The sequence below is a fragment of the Chiloscyllium plagiosum genome, chromosome 9, assembly GCF_004010195.1.
Source record: "Chiloscyllium plagiosum isolate BGI_BamShark_2017 chromosome 9, ASM401019v2, whole genome shotgun sequence".
Lineage (NCBI taxonomy): Eukaryota > Metazoa > Chordata > Chondrichthyes > Orectolobiformes > Hemiscylliidae > Chiloscyllium > Chiloscyllium plagiosum.
In genome coordinates, this window is record NC_057718.1 from 105,159,638 (window position 1) to 105,177,151 (window position 17,514).

At 41.4% G+C, this 17,514-nt stretch overlaps 1 protein-coding gene across 1 annotated transcript in view; it reads left to right on the forward strand.

Moving 5' to 3' along the window:
* vps54 (VPS54 subunit of GARP complex) overlaps positions 1-17,514 on the forward strand; it is a 76,401-nt gene that overhangs the window by 24,582 nt on the left and 34,305 nt on the right. Inside the window, exons 5-10 of the mRNA XM_043696707.1 lie at positions 326-360; positions 2,254-2,394; positions 3,601-3,986; positions 7,456-7,579; positions 9,994-10,101; positions 16,718-16,773. Coding sequence (XP_043552642.1) covers positions 326-360; positions 2,254-2,394; positions 3,601-3,986; positions 7,456-7,579; positions 9,994-10,101; positions 16,718-16,773 — 850 coding nt within the window. The remainder of the gene's footprint in view (positions 1-325; positions 361-2,253; positions 2,395-3,600; positions 3,987-7,455; positions 7,580-9,993; positions 10,102-16,717; positions 16,774-17,514) is intronic.

Genomic DNA, 17,514 nt, shown 5'->3' on the forward strand with positions numbered 1-17,514 from the left:
GTGAGGACTGCAGATGCTGGAGATCAGAGTCAAGAGTGTGGTGCTGGGAAAACACAGCAGGTCAGGCAGCATCTGAGGAGCAGGAGCCTGATATTTCGGGCTTATGCCTGAAACGTTGATTCTCTTGTTCCTTGGATGCTGCCTGATGTGTGCTGTCCTTTGCCAGCACCATACTTGTGGCTCTGTTGAGTGAGATAAGAACCGTTATGATAACTATCTGAATTATTTGAATGCTGGTTCCAATGCAATTAGTATTTTTATTTTTCCTTTTACTCAGCTGCATAATATACCTCGATTTTAATTGAATTGATTCATGTCATTGCAGACAGATCAAGGACAGATTTGGATCAAGTACCTAAGGTAACACACAATAGTTATGTTTTCCTTTTTTTGTTTCACTAATATGTGCAAATGGATCAATGCATTTTATAAGTACAAAAATGTCGCCTTAATGCCTCCTCTGGCATTGGACCAAGTGTGAATTAATTACTTGTTCTTTGCTGGATAATGCTGACTGGGATTGTTGGTTGGATTTGTATTGTGACGCTCTTGTGTGTTCTGGAAGCTAAATTGTTTTGCAGAAAGACAGAACATGTACACACACTGCACTTTTTCAGCTCAACAAAATAGGTGACAACTTTTCTTCGGGGCAAAGTCTTGTCTAATTAGAGTCAATCTGCCTGGTTTAGAATTTAATCAAATATTGACTGTCAACTGTCCCCTTTAATTTTCTTTCTGGTTGCCTGGGCCTCCACGGTTTGTGCGTGGCAGCAACTTCTGGAACCAGAGTCAATGCCATGATTGGAGTGCCCATTGCTGTGAGTAAAGTCTTGGAGCAGTGTGCACATGCACAGCTTAGAGGGAATGTTGCTATTAGTCATCATCCAACTGGTGCATTCTCCATGGCAACCACTTCCTAGATATCATAGAATTCCTACAGTGTGGCAGCAGGCCGTTTGGTCCATACTGACTCTCGGAGCATCCCACCCAGACTCGCCCCCCCCACTCTCTGTCCCTATAATTCTGCATTTCCCATGGCCAATGTACCAAGCCTGCACATCTCTAGACTATAGGAGGAAGCCGGAGCACCCAGAGGAAACCCATACAGTCATGGGAAGAATGTGCACTCAGACAGTCGCCCGAAGGTGGAATGGAATCCGGGTCCCTGGCTTTAGCTGACAGCTAATCACTGAGCCACCGTTCCACTTCTCTTGTGTGGTACAAATGTTGTCTTCTCTATGTATTAGACTTTCTTGCTAAAGCTAGATTGAGGATTGCAAATTGAAAAGCTTTTTTCAGCAAAAACTGAAATTCTGTATTGGTGGGTGGCACGGTGGCACAGTGGTTAGCACTGCTGCCTCACAGCGCCAGAGATCCGGGTTCAATTCCCGCCTCAGGCGACTGACTGTGTGGAGTTTGCACGTTCTCCCCGTGTCTGCGTGGGTTTCCTCCGGGTGCTCCGGTTTCCTCCCACAGTCCAAAGATGTGCCGGTTAGATGACATGGCCATGCTAAATTGTCCGTAGTGTTAGGTGAAGGGGTATGTGTAGGGGTATGGGTGGGTTGCGCTTCGATGGGTCGGTGTGGACTTGTTGTGCCGAAGGGCCTGTTTCCACACTGTAACTAATCTAATGACTGATTGTGATTTTATAGAGCAACTACTCACCAAATAGTCAGCGCTGAGGAGGGTTTCAAAGAATCCCTACATTGTGGAAATAGGCCATTTGACCCAACAAGTCCACACTGACCCTCCGAAGAACGTCCCACCCAGACCCGTTCCCCTCACCTATTAACCTACATTTCCCCATACTGATGTACCTAGCCTACACATCTTGGATACTATGGATAATTTAGCATGGCCAATCCACCCTAACCTGTACATCTTTGGATTGTGGGAGGAAACCCACACATACACGGGGAGAATGTGCAAACTCCACACACAGTCACCCGAGGCTGGAATCGAACCTGGGTCCTTGGCGCTGTGGGTAAGCAGTGCTAGCCACTGAACCACTGTGCTGCCTACGGTTTGTTAAGATGCAAGGCATGTGGTTGCATGTTGCAGTTTGGAGAGGAAAATAAATAATGTATTTTTAAAATTCAAAACTATAAATTGCATTTCTATTTAGTATTACCTAATGGTTATTTCAGTTGTTGTCTAGGACTCCTCCCAGCTGTTTTCTTTGATATTTAAACAGAATCTGAACTATGGTTTTGAGAAAAATTTATTTACTTGTTTTATTTCTCTCCTTTACAGATATTTTTGAAGTCTGACTTTGCTCTGGAAGATCCTTTAACATTTTCTACTGTTTTGCCTTGGTCACATTTCAGTGGCCAACATGGAGCCAGTGGGAAGGGGGCTCGTGATGGAGCATCGTCAAGGTTATTGCAAGAAAAGGTATCCAGATACACAGCTCATGATTTTTTTTGTAAGGTTCTCCTATGCTATTGCTCTGTTGTATTTCAGATGCGGAAATTTGCATCAGTAGGAATCAAGAGAGATTCCAACTTGCCCGTTCATTTGAGTTAAATAGTCACAGACTTGAAACATCTCTGTTTCTGTCTCCACAGATTCTGTCTGTACAGCAGAGTATTTTCAGTATTTTGTTTTCATTATACTGGAATGAGCATGCTGTTTTTATGTAGAGGTGGTTTAAATGATGTCATCTAGTTCGATTTTCGTGAGAAGTTTAATGAACTTCAATTGAATCAACTCCAAATGTACTGTATTGAGTGCAGGCAAGTGATTAGTGTTTGACTTTGCCTATCATTAAGGATTCAGGCCATCAAGCCAAAACAGCCCTCCCCAAAATACATATTATGTACTGTACTTGAGGAATCATTTGATTATTTTTATAAGCCGTTGTAGTATTGCATTCAAGTAGTCCATCCAATAGATCTAGTAAGTATTCCGAAATGATTTTGCAGTTATTTCTCTTGCCTGTGATGCTTGTAATTTGATGAGGTCAGGTGCAAGACCAATTTATGGAACTTCTGTTGAGATCAATATACAGTCTATAAATTAAAGAAACTCTGGCTTGGATTTACTGGTTTTATTTGGAACTAGGATTCCTCAGATTGAGCTGACCCACCTCTTCAAAGTAAGGACTTTGGTTCAAAGTTGGAAAGGTCTGTTTTCAGCATAACTTATCATTTTGCCCACAATGTATAGTGGAAGGTGCCCAGTATCTGGGTGATGCACTTTTTCCTCTTTGATTATTCATTACCATAGGTGTTTAAAGATTGTAAATTTGTAAACCTTTCAGTGGGCGTCCCACAATTATTTCCATGTATTCATGCATAGAAAACTGTATGCTAGCTGGTCTGCTTAGCAGGTGAGAAATCTGTGCTGCAGACCAGATTTGAGGTGTCCGAAATGACAAAGATAGGGGGTGATGCTGAGGAGGAGAACCATTGACAGTTCCAGATAGAATCAGAAACCAAAGGAGGATCTATAAACTGGATAGATAGTTCAAAACTAAACATTTATAGCAGAGTATGGCAATACACAAAAAGCTGTTGAACATAATTGTGATTAACCAGATGCCCACATCCAAGTTGTAAAATTCTGAGATTTAAATTCTTAATGGATTTTATTTTGCAGCTAACACATTATTTAGATGTTGTGGAAGTGAATATAGCCCACCAGATTTCTCTCCGATCTGATGCCTTTTTTCACGCTATGACTTCTCAACATGAACTGCAGGACTACCTCACCAAAACCTCGCAAGCCGTAAAAATGCTTCGTGATAAAATTGCCCAGATTGACAAAGTAATGTGCGAAGGATCTTTGCAAATTTTGAGACTTGCTGTGACTAGAAATAACTGTGTAAAAATGTACAACAAACTAAAGTTAATGGCCACTGTTCACCAAACACAGCCCACAGTACAATTATTGCTGTCAACCTCAGAGTTTGTTGGGGCACTGGACCTAATTGCAACAACACAGGAGGTGCTACAACAGGAACTTCAGGGGATTCATAGTTTCAGGTAAGTGATGGTGCAAAGTTCATTTTTCATTAACTCTTTTGCAGATATTTCCTGCATTCTTGAATCTTCTGATGGTCTGAAATGAAAATTTGCATATAGAAGTTCTGATTTAAAGACAGAAAATGGTGAGAATGCAAAGCAGGGCTATTAGCATTTCAATGAGGTAGGCTGATCAACAGTTGAAACTTTATTGCTGGAACAGCACAGCAGGTCAGGCAGCATCCAGGGAACAGGAGATTCGACGTTTCGGGCACAGGCCCTAGATCAACAGACCAGGTTTGAGACCTCTCCCCAGAAAAATTTTGTCGGGCTGGAGAAGTCCCCTTATAAAATATGATTAAAAACTGGAGAGAGATTGTTTTGACTGCAAGTCTTACAGCAGAATCTTTTTTTTCCCAGACATGTTTGTGCTTTGTAACAGAATATTGATCAGTTCAGAATCTCTGCGTAACTTCAGTTTTCATTATTTTCTGTCAGATGGTCACTTTGGCCTTTTTTAGCAAACTAATTGCAGATTAACGCACCATAGATTAGCAACCTAGATTAGATTAGATTCCCTACAGTGTGGAAACAGGCCCTTCGGCCCAACAAGTCCACACTGACCCTCTGAAGAGTAACCCACCCAGACCCATTTCCCTCTGACTAATGCACCTAACACTACAGGCAATTTAGCATGGCCAATTCACCTAACCTGCACATCTTTGGACTGTGGGAGGAAACTGGAGCACCCGGGGGAAATCCATGCAGACACTGGGAGAATGTGCAAACTCCACACATGATGGTGTGTCTCAGTACAACAGATGGGAGAAAGTGAGGTCTGCAGATGCTGGAGATCAGAGCTGAAAATGTGTTGCTGGAAAAGCGCAGCAGGTCAGGCAGCATCCAGGGAACAGGAGAATCGACGTTTCGGGTATAAGCCCTTCTTCAGTACAACAGATGGCAATAAATGGTGCAATTACTTGTTGAGTATTGAGAGTTGAGATAATATTTTCAGGGGAGTTCTGAGCAGCAGTGTGCAGGAGATGAGAATCAGATCTTATAATTTCTCCTCCTGGATTTCCCCTGGTTTGTTTATGGGCTGTAGGTGTTGTTGACCTTTGCTGCCCATCCCTAACTCCTTTTGAACTGAGTGATTTGCTGGGCCATTTCAGAGATAAGTTAAGAATCAAGAACAGAAATTGCTGGAAAAACTCAGCAGGTCTGGCAGCACCTGTGAAGAGAAAAACAAAGTTAATGTTTCACGTTCAGTGACTTTTGATCAGAACCTTCTCTCCACAGATGTTGCGAGACGTGCTGAGTTTCTGCTGCACTTGGATTTTGTTTCAGATTTCCAGTATCCGCAGTTCTTTGTTTTATATGACAATCAATTGCATCGGGTCTGGAGTCACATGGAGGCCAGACCAGGTAAGAATACCTTGCCCACCACCGATGTCAGGCTCGCCAGTCTATAGTACCCTGGCTTTTCCTTACCACCTTTCTTAATTAATGGCACCCTTCCTGCGTTCTTGAATCTTCTGATGTTCTGAAGTGGAAATTTGCATATAGAAATTCTAATTTAAAGACAGAAAATGGTGAGAATGCAAAGCAGGGCTATTAGCATTTCAACGAGGTAGGCTGATCAACTGACCAGGTTTACGTCGATTTCACCTGATGCTGCCTGACTTGCTGTGTTCTTCCAGCCTCCTGTCTGTCTAACCTCCCACAAAAGGCATTTGTGAATTGAAATCAATAGATATTTCATGACCCTATTACTTAGACTAGCTTTCACTTCCATTAATTGAATCAAAATTCCATGACCTGCGCTGTGGGATTTGAGCATGTTTAGCAGGGTATTAACGTCTGGTTTATTCATCCATTACCAGTGGGCCATGGTCTCCACTTGTAGAGTTTATTTGGAATGAGGTGCTTATAAATAAGAACCACGCAGCATTGTGAGTCTTGATTCAAGATTTTCTGGCACAGGAAGAAACCATTTGTCTCGTTGTGTTGTGTGGGTTTCTATAAGTTGTTGCATCGAGCTCCTTACCTCTCCCATTTGTTATTACTTATCTTTCAAATATTAGTACATTTTCTTTCCAGGACCTGTTTGGATCCTATTTCATATGGGTTATTTTTAAATTGTGCAAATCTTCAGCTGTGTTTATTTTTGCACCAAGAAATTGTTGCCAAATTTTAATAACTTTCCTTCAGTTCCACATTGAGAATTATGGAATGGGGTTAGAGGGCATCAGTCCTTGTTTGTTGTCATTGAGGCTGCTTCATTTATAATTATTTATTCAAAGTTTGGGTGAAGATTTGTAGCTCGGGTGCTCGTTGCTGTGGTTCTGTTCGCCGAGCTGGAAATTTTTGTTGCAAACGTTTCGTCCCCTGTCTAGGTGACATCCTCAGTGCTTGGGAGCCTCCTGTGAAGCGCTTCTGTGGTGTTTCCTCCGGCATTTATAGTGGCCTGTCCCTGCCGCTTCCGGTTGTCAGTTTCAGCTGTCCGCTGTAGTGGCCGGTATATTGGGTCCAGGTCTATGTGTTTGTTGATGGAGTTTGTGGATGAGTGCCATGCTTCTAGGAATTCCCTGGCTCTTGTTTGTTTGGCTTGCCCTATAATGGTAGTGTTGTCCCAGTCAAATTCATGTTGCTTGTCGTCTGCGTGTGTGGCTACAAGCAACATGAATTTGACTGGGACAACACTGCCATTATAGGGCAAGCGAAACAAAGAACAGCCAGGGAATTCCTAGAAGCATGGCACTCATCCACAAACTCCATCAACAAACACATCGACCTGGACCCAATATACCGGCCACTACAGCGGACAGCTGAAACTGACAACCGGAAGCGGCAGGGACAGGCCACTATAAATGCCGGAGGAAACACCACAGAAGCGCTTCACAGGAGGCTCCCAAGCACTGAGGATGTCACCTAGACAGGGGACGAAACGTTTGCAACAAAAAGTTCCAGCTCGGCGAACAGAACCACAGCAATTATTTATTCATTTATGATCATCTAATAAAACAGAAAGCTGAAATTCTAATAAATTGTTTAATACTGTATTTATTAACAGTTTCCTGATTTCTGTTAATGGTCCACATAATGAAAGTTTCACAATGGTTGTTCATTTCCGTTGGTGCATTGAAAGTTGCTTCTCGTCTGCTAAGGGACTATTAAATTTGTACATGTTTATTGATGTGAATACTCTGTATATCCACTGAACATAATAACACATTGTATACTGCTCAGGATCACCTTTTGATAGAAATATTGTTTTACCAGTAATGGTTTGTAACTAATGGACATGGCCAAAAGACCCTTTCTAAAACACTGATCACAAAATAAATTGTTACATATTATATCGAATGAATTATTACTAAAAAAAATGTTATACAATGTAGACAGGAATGCTTCCTATATAATCCCTGAGTGCGTTTATTTGTTTGAGGTATGTTTGTTTCAGAAATATTTCTACAATTGCATTTTTCAGGCACCTTGGTTCACAACTGTGCGAGTTGGAAAGACTCATAGATAAGATGATGATAGCAGATTTTTCTACATATGCTCATAGTGACTTAAATAGGCCCTTGGAAGATGATCAGTTGCTAGAAGAGGTATGTGAAAGTACTTATTGAATTACAAAGTGTCGCACTAAATGTTTGATTTTACAACTAGATGTGTAGATTCTGTGTTATAATTTCAGTCTGTGAATATGCAAATTCATCCACAGAGTGATGTATTATTAACATTTCACCCTTTTTAAAATCATTCAATCCCTACAGTATGGAATGTGGCCATCTGGCCCTTCGGGTCTCTACCCACCCTGTGAAGAGCTTCACTCTCAGACACAGTCCGCTACCTTGTCCCCATAACCCTACATCTACAATGGCTAATCCACATAGCCTGCACATGCTTGGACGGTACGGGACAATTTAGTATGGCCGATCCACCCTAACCTGCACAGCTTTGGACTGTGGGAGGAAACCGAAGCACCAGAGGAAACCCACATAGATACATCAGGGAGAATGTGCAAACTCCACACAGACAGTGACCCAAGGCTGGAGTTGAACCCGGGACCCTGGTGCAGTGAGGCAGCAGTGCTAACCACACTGCTACTATCCTGCAACAGAAAGCAGCTGATGTAAAAACGGGTGCCTGAATGGATATCACTAAATCCTGAGCTTATTTCACAAAAACAGAAGATAAGTACACAAGGCCATAAGAAATAGGAACAGGAGGAGATTATTTGGCTCCATGGGCCTGCATCTCCATTCAACAGGATCATGTCTGATCCAGTATTCCTCACATCCACTTTGCTGTGTTTTTCCCATAAACCTCAACACCCCTATTGATCAGCAGGACCCTGCCCACACAGTTCTCTGTGGCAAGGAGTTCCAAAGGCATGTAAACCTTCCAAGAGAAGAAAAACCTCCTCATCCCAATCTTCACTTGGCACCCCTTAATTCTGAGCCCATGCCTAGACTCTTCCATGAGGGGTGAAATCCTCTTAACATTTACCCTATCAAGCCCCTTAAGCATCCTATGTGTTTCAATGAGATCACTTTTTTTTTGTATTCACTCATAGGCTGTAGGCGTAATGGCTGGCCAGCATTTTTATTGCCTGCCCTTAGCTGCCCTTGAATTGAGTAGCCTGTGAGGCCATTTCAGAGGGCAGTTGAGAATTATCCACATTGCTGTAGGTCTGGAGTTACATGTAAGTCAGACCAGGTGAGGGTGGCCAATTTCCTTCCCTGAAGGATGTTAGTGAACCAGATGGGTTTTTCTGACAATCAACAATAGTTTGATGGTCATCAAGTATCACTTTTCCCAGTCTTCCCTCATTTAGCCTGAGATGTTACAAATTCAGCCATCTAAATTTCTCTGCAATGTCATTAGTAATTGATCTTTTTTTTTCTTGCAACCAGAAGAGAATGCCATGTTTAGTCAAATTTTAAGTGTTCAGTTATGTTTGAGGATTTTCAGTACAAGTGCTTCATCCTGCTGGGTTGGAATTGAGTAGGAATGTTGTGCGATTAATAGAATTGCTGTGACACAGTAATTTGGAGCTGCGTTGACAAACACATTGTGGAAATGTTGGAAAATAGTCAAAAATGTCATCGTATGTTGTTATAATCATTGACTTCACGAAGCGGAAACAGTAGCAAAGATATAATTTAATGAACAATGTTCATGTGAAGGAGGACATTTTAAAAGCTTTATGATCCTGCTCGACTTAGGTTTGTCACAGGCAGGCATTAATAATTTTGGAAGTCCGTAATTTTTAGGTTTTGAAAATAAAATAACAGAAATTAAAGATACTTCATTGTGCATTATAAGAAAAAATGTTGTTGCAGTCATGGGGATTGTCCTGAGATTTGATTTAAGAGACATGGCCAGCAATAGGTTTTATTTGCTGTGTAACCTGCTGTCTATCTAACTTGTAAGTGGTTGAAATAAACAGGGGATGTGAGTGTTCTTTTTCCAGCACTGCTAATCTCTTCCTCCATTTCACTCCGTTAACTGATAATGCAGGGCTGGAGGAGGCTGTGTCTAGTGATTTATTTACCCAGCCACCAAATGAAATAAGCTATTTCTAATGAAATTTTGTAATTGCACAATATTTAAACTTGTGTTATCCAATAAGGAAGGGTGCAGCATGTGTTGGGGTGACCGTCCCCATACTCCTGACTGCACATTTGCCCTCTGCTCCCAGTGTCAGCAAATGAATATGTGGGCAATGACTAGAATAAAATGGTTTCAAATCAAGATGACGTTTCTTCGTACTTCAGTTTCAACTTGAGATTTTCCAAATTTCATCACGTATAAATTCTGGCTTTTTGTGTAGTCACATTCCAAATATTGAGCATTTCGCTATATTTTCTCTCATATCTTTTTTTTACTAACTACCTTTGCTGTTAATAAATTTAAGGTAAATTATGTGCTACCTGATTGTGAACTTTACAGAACAGCCTGTTCACAATAAGAAAAGGTTATGTTGCTTTGTAAATGTATTTATTCTCTCTTAAAGGAACGGTTGATTTCTTTGGTATTTGGGTTACTAAGACAAAGGAAGCTCGACTTTCTGGACATCTATCATGAAGAGATGATTGCAGCTGCAAAGAACATAATTAAACAGGTACACTATGTTCCCATTAGTATCTTACTATTGTGGGATTTCTGGTATTTTAGATCAAGCTTTTAATGGAACATATAACTTTTACATCAGTTGATGTGTATCCAATTCATTGAAAGAAAGTCTTCCATAAGAAAGCAGAATAGGCAGTTTGATTTGCAGGTTTTCAAAATCAAAACTAAATTGAACAATTTTGTAGGAAATGATGATTAGACCATAATATAGAACATTACAGCGCAGTAGAGGCCCTTCGGCCCTCGATGTTGCGCCAACCTGTGAAACCAATCTGAAGCCCATCTAACCTACACTATTCCATTATCATCCATATATTTACTCAATGACCATTTAAATGCCCTTAAAGTTGATGAGTCTGCTACTGTTGCAGGCACTGTGTTTTGCGCCCCTAATACTCTGAATGAAGAAACTACCTCTGACATCTGTCCTATATCTATCACCCAGAGAAAGTGAGGGCTGCAGATGCTGGAGATCAGAGCTGAAAATGTGTTGCTGGAAAAGCACAGCAGGTCAGGCAGCATCCAAGGAACAGGAGAATCGACGTTTCGGGCATAAGCCCTTCTTCAGGAATCCTGAAGGGCTTATACCCGAAACGTCGATTCTCCTGTTCCTTGGATGCTGCCTGACCTGCTGCACTTTTCCAGCAACACATTTTCAGCTATATCTATCACCCCTCAATTTAAAGCTATGTCCCGTCGTGATAACCATCATCATCTGAGGAAAAAGGCTCTCACAGTCTACCCTATCTAACCCTCTGATTATCTTATACGTCTCAATTAAGTACTCTCTCAACATTCTTCTCTCCAACGAAAACAGCCTCAAGCCCCTCAGCCTTTCCTCAAGACCTTCCCTCCATACCAGGCAACATCCTAATAACTCTCCTCTGCACCCTTTCCAAAGCTTCCATATCCTTCTTATAATGCGGTGACCAGAACTGTACACAGTACTCCAAGTGTGGCCCCTCCAGAGTTTTGTACAGCTGCAGCATGATTTCATAGTTCCAAAACTCAATCCCTGTACTCATAAAAGCTAACACACCGTATGCCTTCTTAACCACCCTGTCAACCTGGGTGACAACTTTCAGGGATCTATGTACATGGACACCGAGATACCTCTGCTCATCCACACTACCAAGAATCTTGCCATTAGCCCAGTATTCTGTATTCCTGTTGCTCCTTCCAAAGTGAATCACCTCACGCTTTTCCGCATTAAACTCCATTTGCCATCTCTCAGCCCAGCTCTGCAGCTTACCTCTGTAACCTGCAACATCTTTCTGCATTGTCCACAACTCCACCGACCTTAGTGTCATTCGCAAATTTACTAACCCATCCTTCTACGCCCTCATCCAGGTCATTTATAAAAATGACAAACAACAGAGGCCCCAAAACAGATCCTTGCAGTACCCCACTACTAACTGAACTCCAGGATGAACATTTCCCATTAACCACCACCCTCTGTCTTTCAGCTAGCCAATGTCTGATCCAAACCGCTAAATCATCCTCAATCCATGCCACAGTATTTTGTGCAATAGCCTACAGTGGGGAGCCTTACCAAATGCCTTAATGAAATCTATATACATCACATCAACCGCTTTACCCTCATCCACCTATTTGATCACCTTCTCAAAGAACTTAATAAGATTTGTGAGGCATGACCCACCCTTCACAAAACCGTGTTGACTATCCCTCAACTTATTCCTTTTGAGATGATTATAAATCCTATCTCTTATAATCTTTTCCAACACTTTACCCACAACCGAAGTAAGGCTCACTGGTCTATAATTACAGAGTTAGCTCTACCCCCCTTCTTGAACAAGGGAATAACATTTGCTAATCTCCAGTCTTCTGGCACTATTCCGGTAGACAATGATGGCATAAAGATCAAAGCCAAAGGCTCGGCAGTTTCCTCCCTGGCTTTCCAGAGACTCCTAGGAGAATCCCACAATCCAAAGCTGTGCAGGTTACCTGGATTGGCCCAAGTTAAATTGCCCATAGTGAAAGGTGCATGAGTAGGGGAATGGGTCTGGGTGGGTTACTCTTTGGAGGGTCGGTGTGGACTTGTTGGGTCGAAGGGCCTGTTTCCCCACTGTAGGGAATCTAATCTAATCTAAAAAAATCCCATCTGGCCCAGGGGACTTGTATAGGAGCAGAATTAGGGCATTTAGCCCATTGGTTCTGATCTGCTGATATGTTTCTCAGCTGCACTCCCCTGCCTTCTCCCTGTAACCTTTGATCTGCTTACTAATCAAGTACCTATCTACCTGTGTCTTAAGTACACTCAGTGACTTGGCCTCAACATCCTTTTGCAGTAATGAGTTCCACAGATTCACAAGCCTCAGGCTGAAGACTTTCTTCCCCATCTCAGTTCTAAAGGGTTATCCCTTCACTCAGGCTATGCCTTTGGGTCCTGCAAGTGGAAGTATCTTGATATCAGTTTGTCGATGCCTCTCGGTATTCTTGAAGTTCTGAACCCTCTCAAAGGCTCAGCACATTCTTTCTTCGATATGGGGTCCAAAACTGCTCTCAGTATTCAACATGCAGTTTGACCAGAGCCTTATACAACCTCAACAATACATCTCTGCTGTTGTATTCTAACCCTCTTGAAATGAATGCTAACATTTTATTTGTCTTCCTGACACAATGGGCTTCAAATGCCTTCTGAAAATGTAAATAAATCGCGTCAACTGCTTCTCCTTTGTCTAACGTGCTTGTTACCACTTCCATTATTGGTGTATTTTAAGCCATTAAATAAAATTTGTGCAATTTTACGCATCAATCTGGTTGATTTCTTCATGCCTGCACACTGACACGACTCGTAAAGCCAGGTTGAGTTTAGTGTGTACTGTCAAAGTGTGGGTCATGCGAAGCTGGTGGTAAGTGTGAAATGTACTTGCTGGGTATGCTGTGCTCAGCATGGCCACTGCACTTTGACAGCTGGGCAGCTTTATTTTGTAATAAAATAAAGAACTATGGATGCTTGAAATCAGAAACAAAAACAGAAATTTCTGAAGAATCTCCAGTCTGGTAGCATCTGTGGAGAGAAAGCAGTGTTAATGTTTTGAATCCAGTGACTCCTTCAGAAGTTCTGAATAAGGGTCAGTGAAATCAAAACATTAACTCTGTTTCTGTCTGCACAGATGCTGCCAGACCTGCTGAGTTTCTCCTGCAATTTCAGCTTTTATGTTGTGGTTGCTTCTGTCTGCATGAAACCATATGCTTAGAGCTGGCCTGTCTAAAGCTCAGTTTAACCCAATATTAATTTACAATGCAAATACATAACTGTTCTCAGTTTTTACAACTTGAAGAACTGAAGTATTTTTTTCTGAATGTAGTATGTATGAGCAGATCTGATGATGGGCAACGCCATTTTGTTCTGTTCTGGTGAGACCACAACCCCATGCCCATTCACACTACTCCAGCCCTTCACTGTCCAGACATGATGATGTGAGTTGAGGCATCTGCTCAGAGAGGTTAAGTCTCCTCTGCCTCCCCTAGTAGCTTTCTGTAGTTGGTTGTTGGGATATCCAGTTTAATTGCCATATAGGCTTTTTTTTCCTCTTGTTCTGTAATCTTTTTAGTTTAAACAGGAAGAAACTATACATTCAAAATTCTTATCTGCATCTGGCACAGTTCTGTTTCTTCAAATAAACTGGGAAACATTGCTGCAAAGGGAACAACAAACTGGTATTTGTGGACAGGACCCTATCAGTGTTTTGAGCTTTTAACGGGCTCTGACCTCAACCTGCAGCTGCTGACCTTGCATCCTGTTGAGTTGCTTTTCAGCTGTGTCCAGTGAGGAGTGAACAAATATTGACAAGTTCTAACATTCTTCAGGTTCTACTAATCCAGTCCTTGGAGCTTGGACTGAAGATGTCCCTTTTTATTGAAATTATTGTGAACTTTGCTCCTCCCTGTCATTCTCAGGCAGCTACAGGCTAGCGTGATTTTCAACCCCTTCAATTCTGTCTGCTTTTCTACATTGCTGGTGCTACATAAATGCAAGTTGTTAGTATTAGTCATGCTATAAATCAAAATCATGTGGTGCTTTGGGATGTTTCCAGGATTTTATGTATGATCCAACCAATGCATAATGTTGCTATCCACTGGCAACTGAAATGTCCACCATTTGGTTTCCAGCATTAAATCCAGTTCTGATGAACGGCCATCAAACTGATACATTTACTCTTCCTATCTCCAAGATTCTTCTTGACCTGCTGAATAATCCTAGCATGTTCTGTTTTACTTTGTATTAAATCCATTTGGTTCACCTGAAGAAGTGTTTGGATGTTACCATGTTTGAACGAGCAGGGATCCAATCTTCCTTTCTCATGCATCAGGAATGCTTAGCAAGCTGTGATTTCATTTTCTTTCCCTTTGTTTTCATTTAGAATAACGTATGATCCATAGCTTTGAGCACCAAAAGGATGTTTCATTGATGTATCCACTATTTGGGATATTGTGTGAGGTTGTAAAATAAATCCATGTGTACCTACGGTTATTTTTGTTGAAAACGTTACAGAATATTTTACCTTTGCAGCATGTTTATGTATCAACCATAAGCTAGGCCTGTAAAAGCAACAGTAAACTTCACTCTTTATTGAGTATTCAGACTATATTTTTATTTCTAAAAATCTAGTTGTGCTAAAACATTCAGCCGTGATTGTTTTTCTATTAAAATGAGTGAGATGTGTCAATCATTTGTACCATCTTCTGTTGAGAATAGATACTACAGCAGAATGGTTTAAAGGAATTCTCTGCACTGTGCCACTGAGTTTGTTTTTTTTATTCATTCACTGGATGTACATATTTCTGGCTAGGCCAGCATTTATTGCCCATCCCTAATTGCCCAGCGGGCAGTTAAGAGTCACCCACTTTGCTGTGTGTCTGGAATCACATTTAGGCCAAACCAGGTAAGGATGGCAGTTTCCTTCCCTAAAGGATGTTAGTGAACCAGGTGGGTTTCTTCTGACAACCAACAGTGGTTTCATGGCCTTTGTGCTTTATTGAATTTAAATTCCACCATCTGCCCAGGCAGGATTTGAACTCAGATCCCAGAACATTAGCTGAGTTTCTGGTGATAATACTACTATGCCGTTGCCTCCCTCTAGAAGTGGTGCTTTTGTATAAGTTTTACAGAATTCTGAGGCCACCTACAGGTTATCGGCAAGGTCTCCATTCTCTCCAAGTTTAAAGTTTGTATGGAGATTATTTGCCCTGAAATTCAAATGGCTGTAATATAAAACTTGGCATGATGTCAGGAATATGGAGAAAAGAACAATTCAAAGTTAATGTCGATATCTGATGTACAAACCTGATGGTTAATTTTTCTTTGGGTTGAAAATTTCCATTTCTTGTTCACTCTTTCCTCACTCCTCCCTCTTTTACCCGTCTGTTTATTTAGTTAAGGATTCTCTAGTGACAGGTTGGAACATAAGACCATAAGACATAGGAGTGGAAGTAAGGTTATTCGGCCCATCGAGTCCACTCCGCCATTCAATCATGGCTGATGGGCATTTCAACTCCACTTACCCGCATTCTCCCTGTAGCCCTTAATTTCTTGTGACATCAAGAATTTATCAATCTCTGCCTTGAGGACATCTAGCATCCCAGCCTCCACTGTACTCTGCGGCAATGAATTCCACAGGCCCACCACTCTCTGGCTGAAGAAATGTCTCCGCATTTCTGTCTGAATTTACCCCCTCTAATTCTAAGGCTGTGTCCACGGGTCCTACTCTCCTCGCCTAATGGAAACAATTTTCTAGCGTCCACCCTTTCCAAGCCATGTATTATCTTGTAAGTTTCTATTAGATCTCCCCTTAATCTTCTAAACTCCAATGAATACAATCCCAGGTCTAACATACGAGCCGTTCCTCGTGCCAGTATGTCCTTCCTGAGGTGTGGGGACCAAAACTGGACACAATACTCCAAAGTCTCAGTAGCACAACGGTGCTTTTATATTCCAAACCTCTTGAGATAAATGACAGGATTGCATTCGCTTTCTTAATCACGGACTCAACCTGCATGTTTACCTTTAGAGAATCCTCGACTAGCACTCCCCGATTGAATTTTGCATTCAGTTTGAAGGCTAAGGAAGCTGGATCTGAAATGAGTGTCTTAAACTTAAGTAAAGACAATTGCCAAGGTATAAAGACACAGTTTGTTACAATGGACCAGAAAAATGCATTAAAGAGTGAAACAGTGGTTAAGCAGTGACAGATGCTTCGGGAGATTTTCATAACTTTCAAAGAAGATCTGTTTCGTTGAGGAAGAACTCTGAGAATGATGAACCACTTGTGGATAACTGAGGAAGATAAGTATGGGATCCAGTTGAAAGATAAAAGTACAGTTCTGTGAGGGTTAGTGGCAAGCCAGAAGATTGGGAAAACTTTCGAGACCAGCAGAAAAAATGTCAGAAAGATTAAACTTTGATATTAGAATATGAGAATGAACAAGCAAATATTATAAAACTGAGAGAACTTGCATAAAGCACATTTTAATATGTGTTGGTACTTCTTAAAATGATTGGATGTGTTCTAAAGTTACATTTGGAAATATTTGACAACACTGGCTTTCTGCCTCTCACTTTTCTTTGGTTTGTTTTACAGTGTGTGGTTGAAACAATTGCACAAATGGAAGAAATTGACACAGAAGTTGTCCTGAAGTGAGTCTATTTGCATTTTCTTTGTAAAAATACTATAAAATTAGTTTGCAGATAATGTGCAATAAATGTTTTAGTGCTTAAAGAATTTCCCATCTACATTTTAGAAAGTAGAAGCAGTTGTAAAAACAAAACCAAGTAAAGGCATCCCTTTTACAGTTTGCAAGTCATAATTTACTGTGATAAACTTAACCAAGCACTTTTATTATAGCCTTGTGTAACAGTGTGAGTGGAAATAGCAAGGTGTTATTTGACTGATATAGCTCATCCTGTTGTAATAACTTGTAAACACCCTATTGTAGCATTTCTAGCATTTGTTTCTGATGGGCATTCTGCAGTCAGCTATAGTAACTACTAGAATTGAAGCAATTACTCCAGGTGTGTGCCTCCACAATCTGTTAGCTTAGGCGCTGCTGCTGCTCAAAAGGTCAGCAAGCTAAATGAAACCACTGCCATTTTCCCCACTGGCTTACCGACTTCACCGGCTTCAAGCTAAATGAAACCACTGCCATTTTCCCCACTGGCTTACTGACTTCACCGGCTTCAAGCTAAATGAAACCACTGCCGTTTTCCCCACTGGCTTACCGACTTCACCGGCTCCAAGCAGCCAAGTATGTTGCCCATGTTTCTCTGACCTCAATTAAGTTTAGAAGCGTAAGAGGCAATGTAATTGAAATACACAGGATGCCGAGGAGTCTTTACAGGATAGGGTGGAGAGGGTGTTTCCTCTTGTAGGAGAATCTA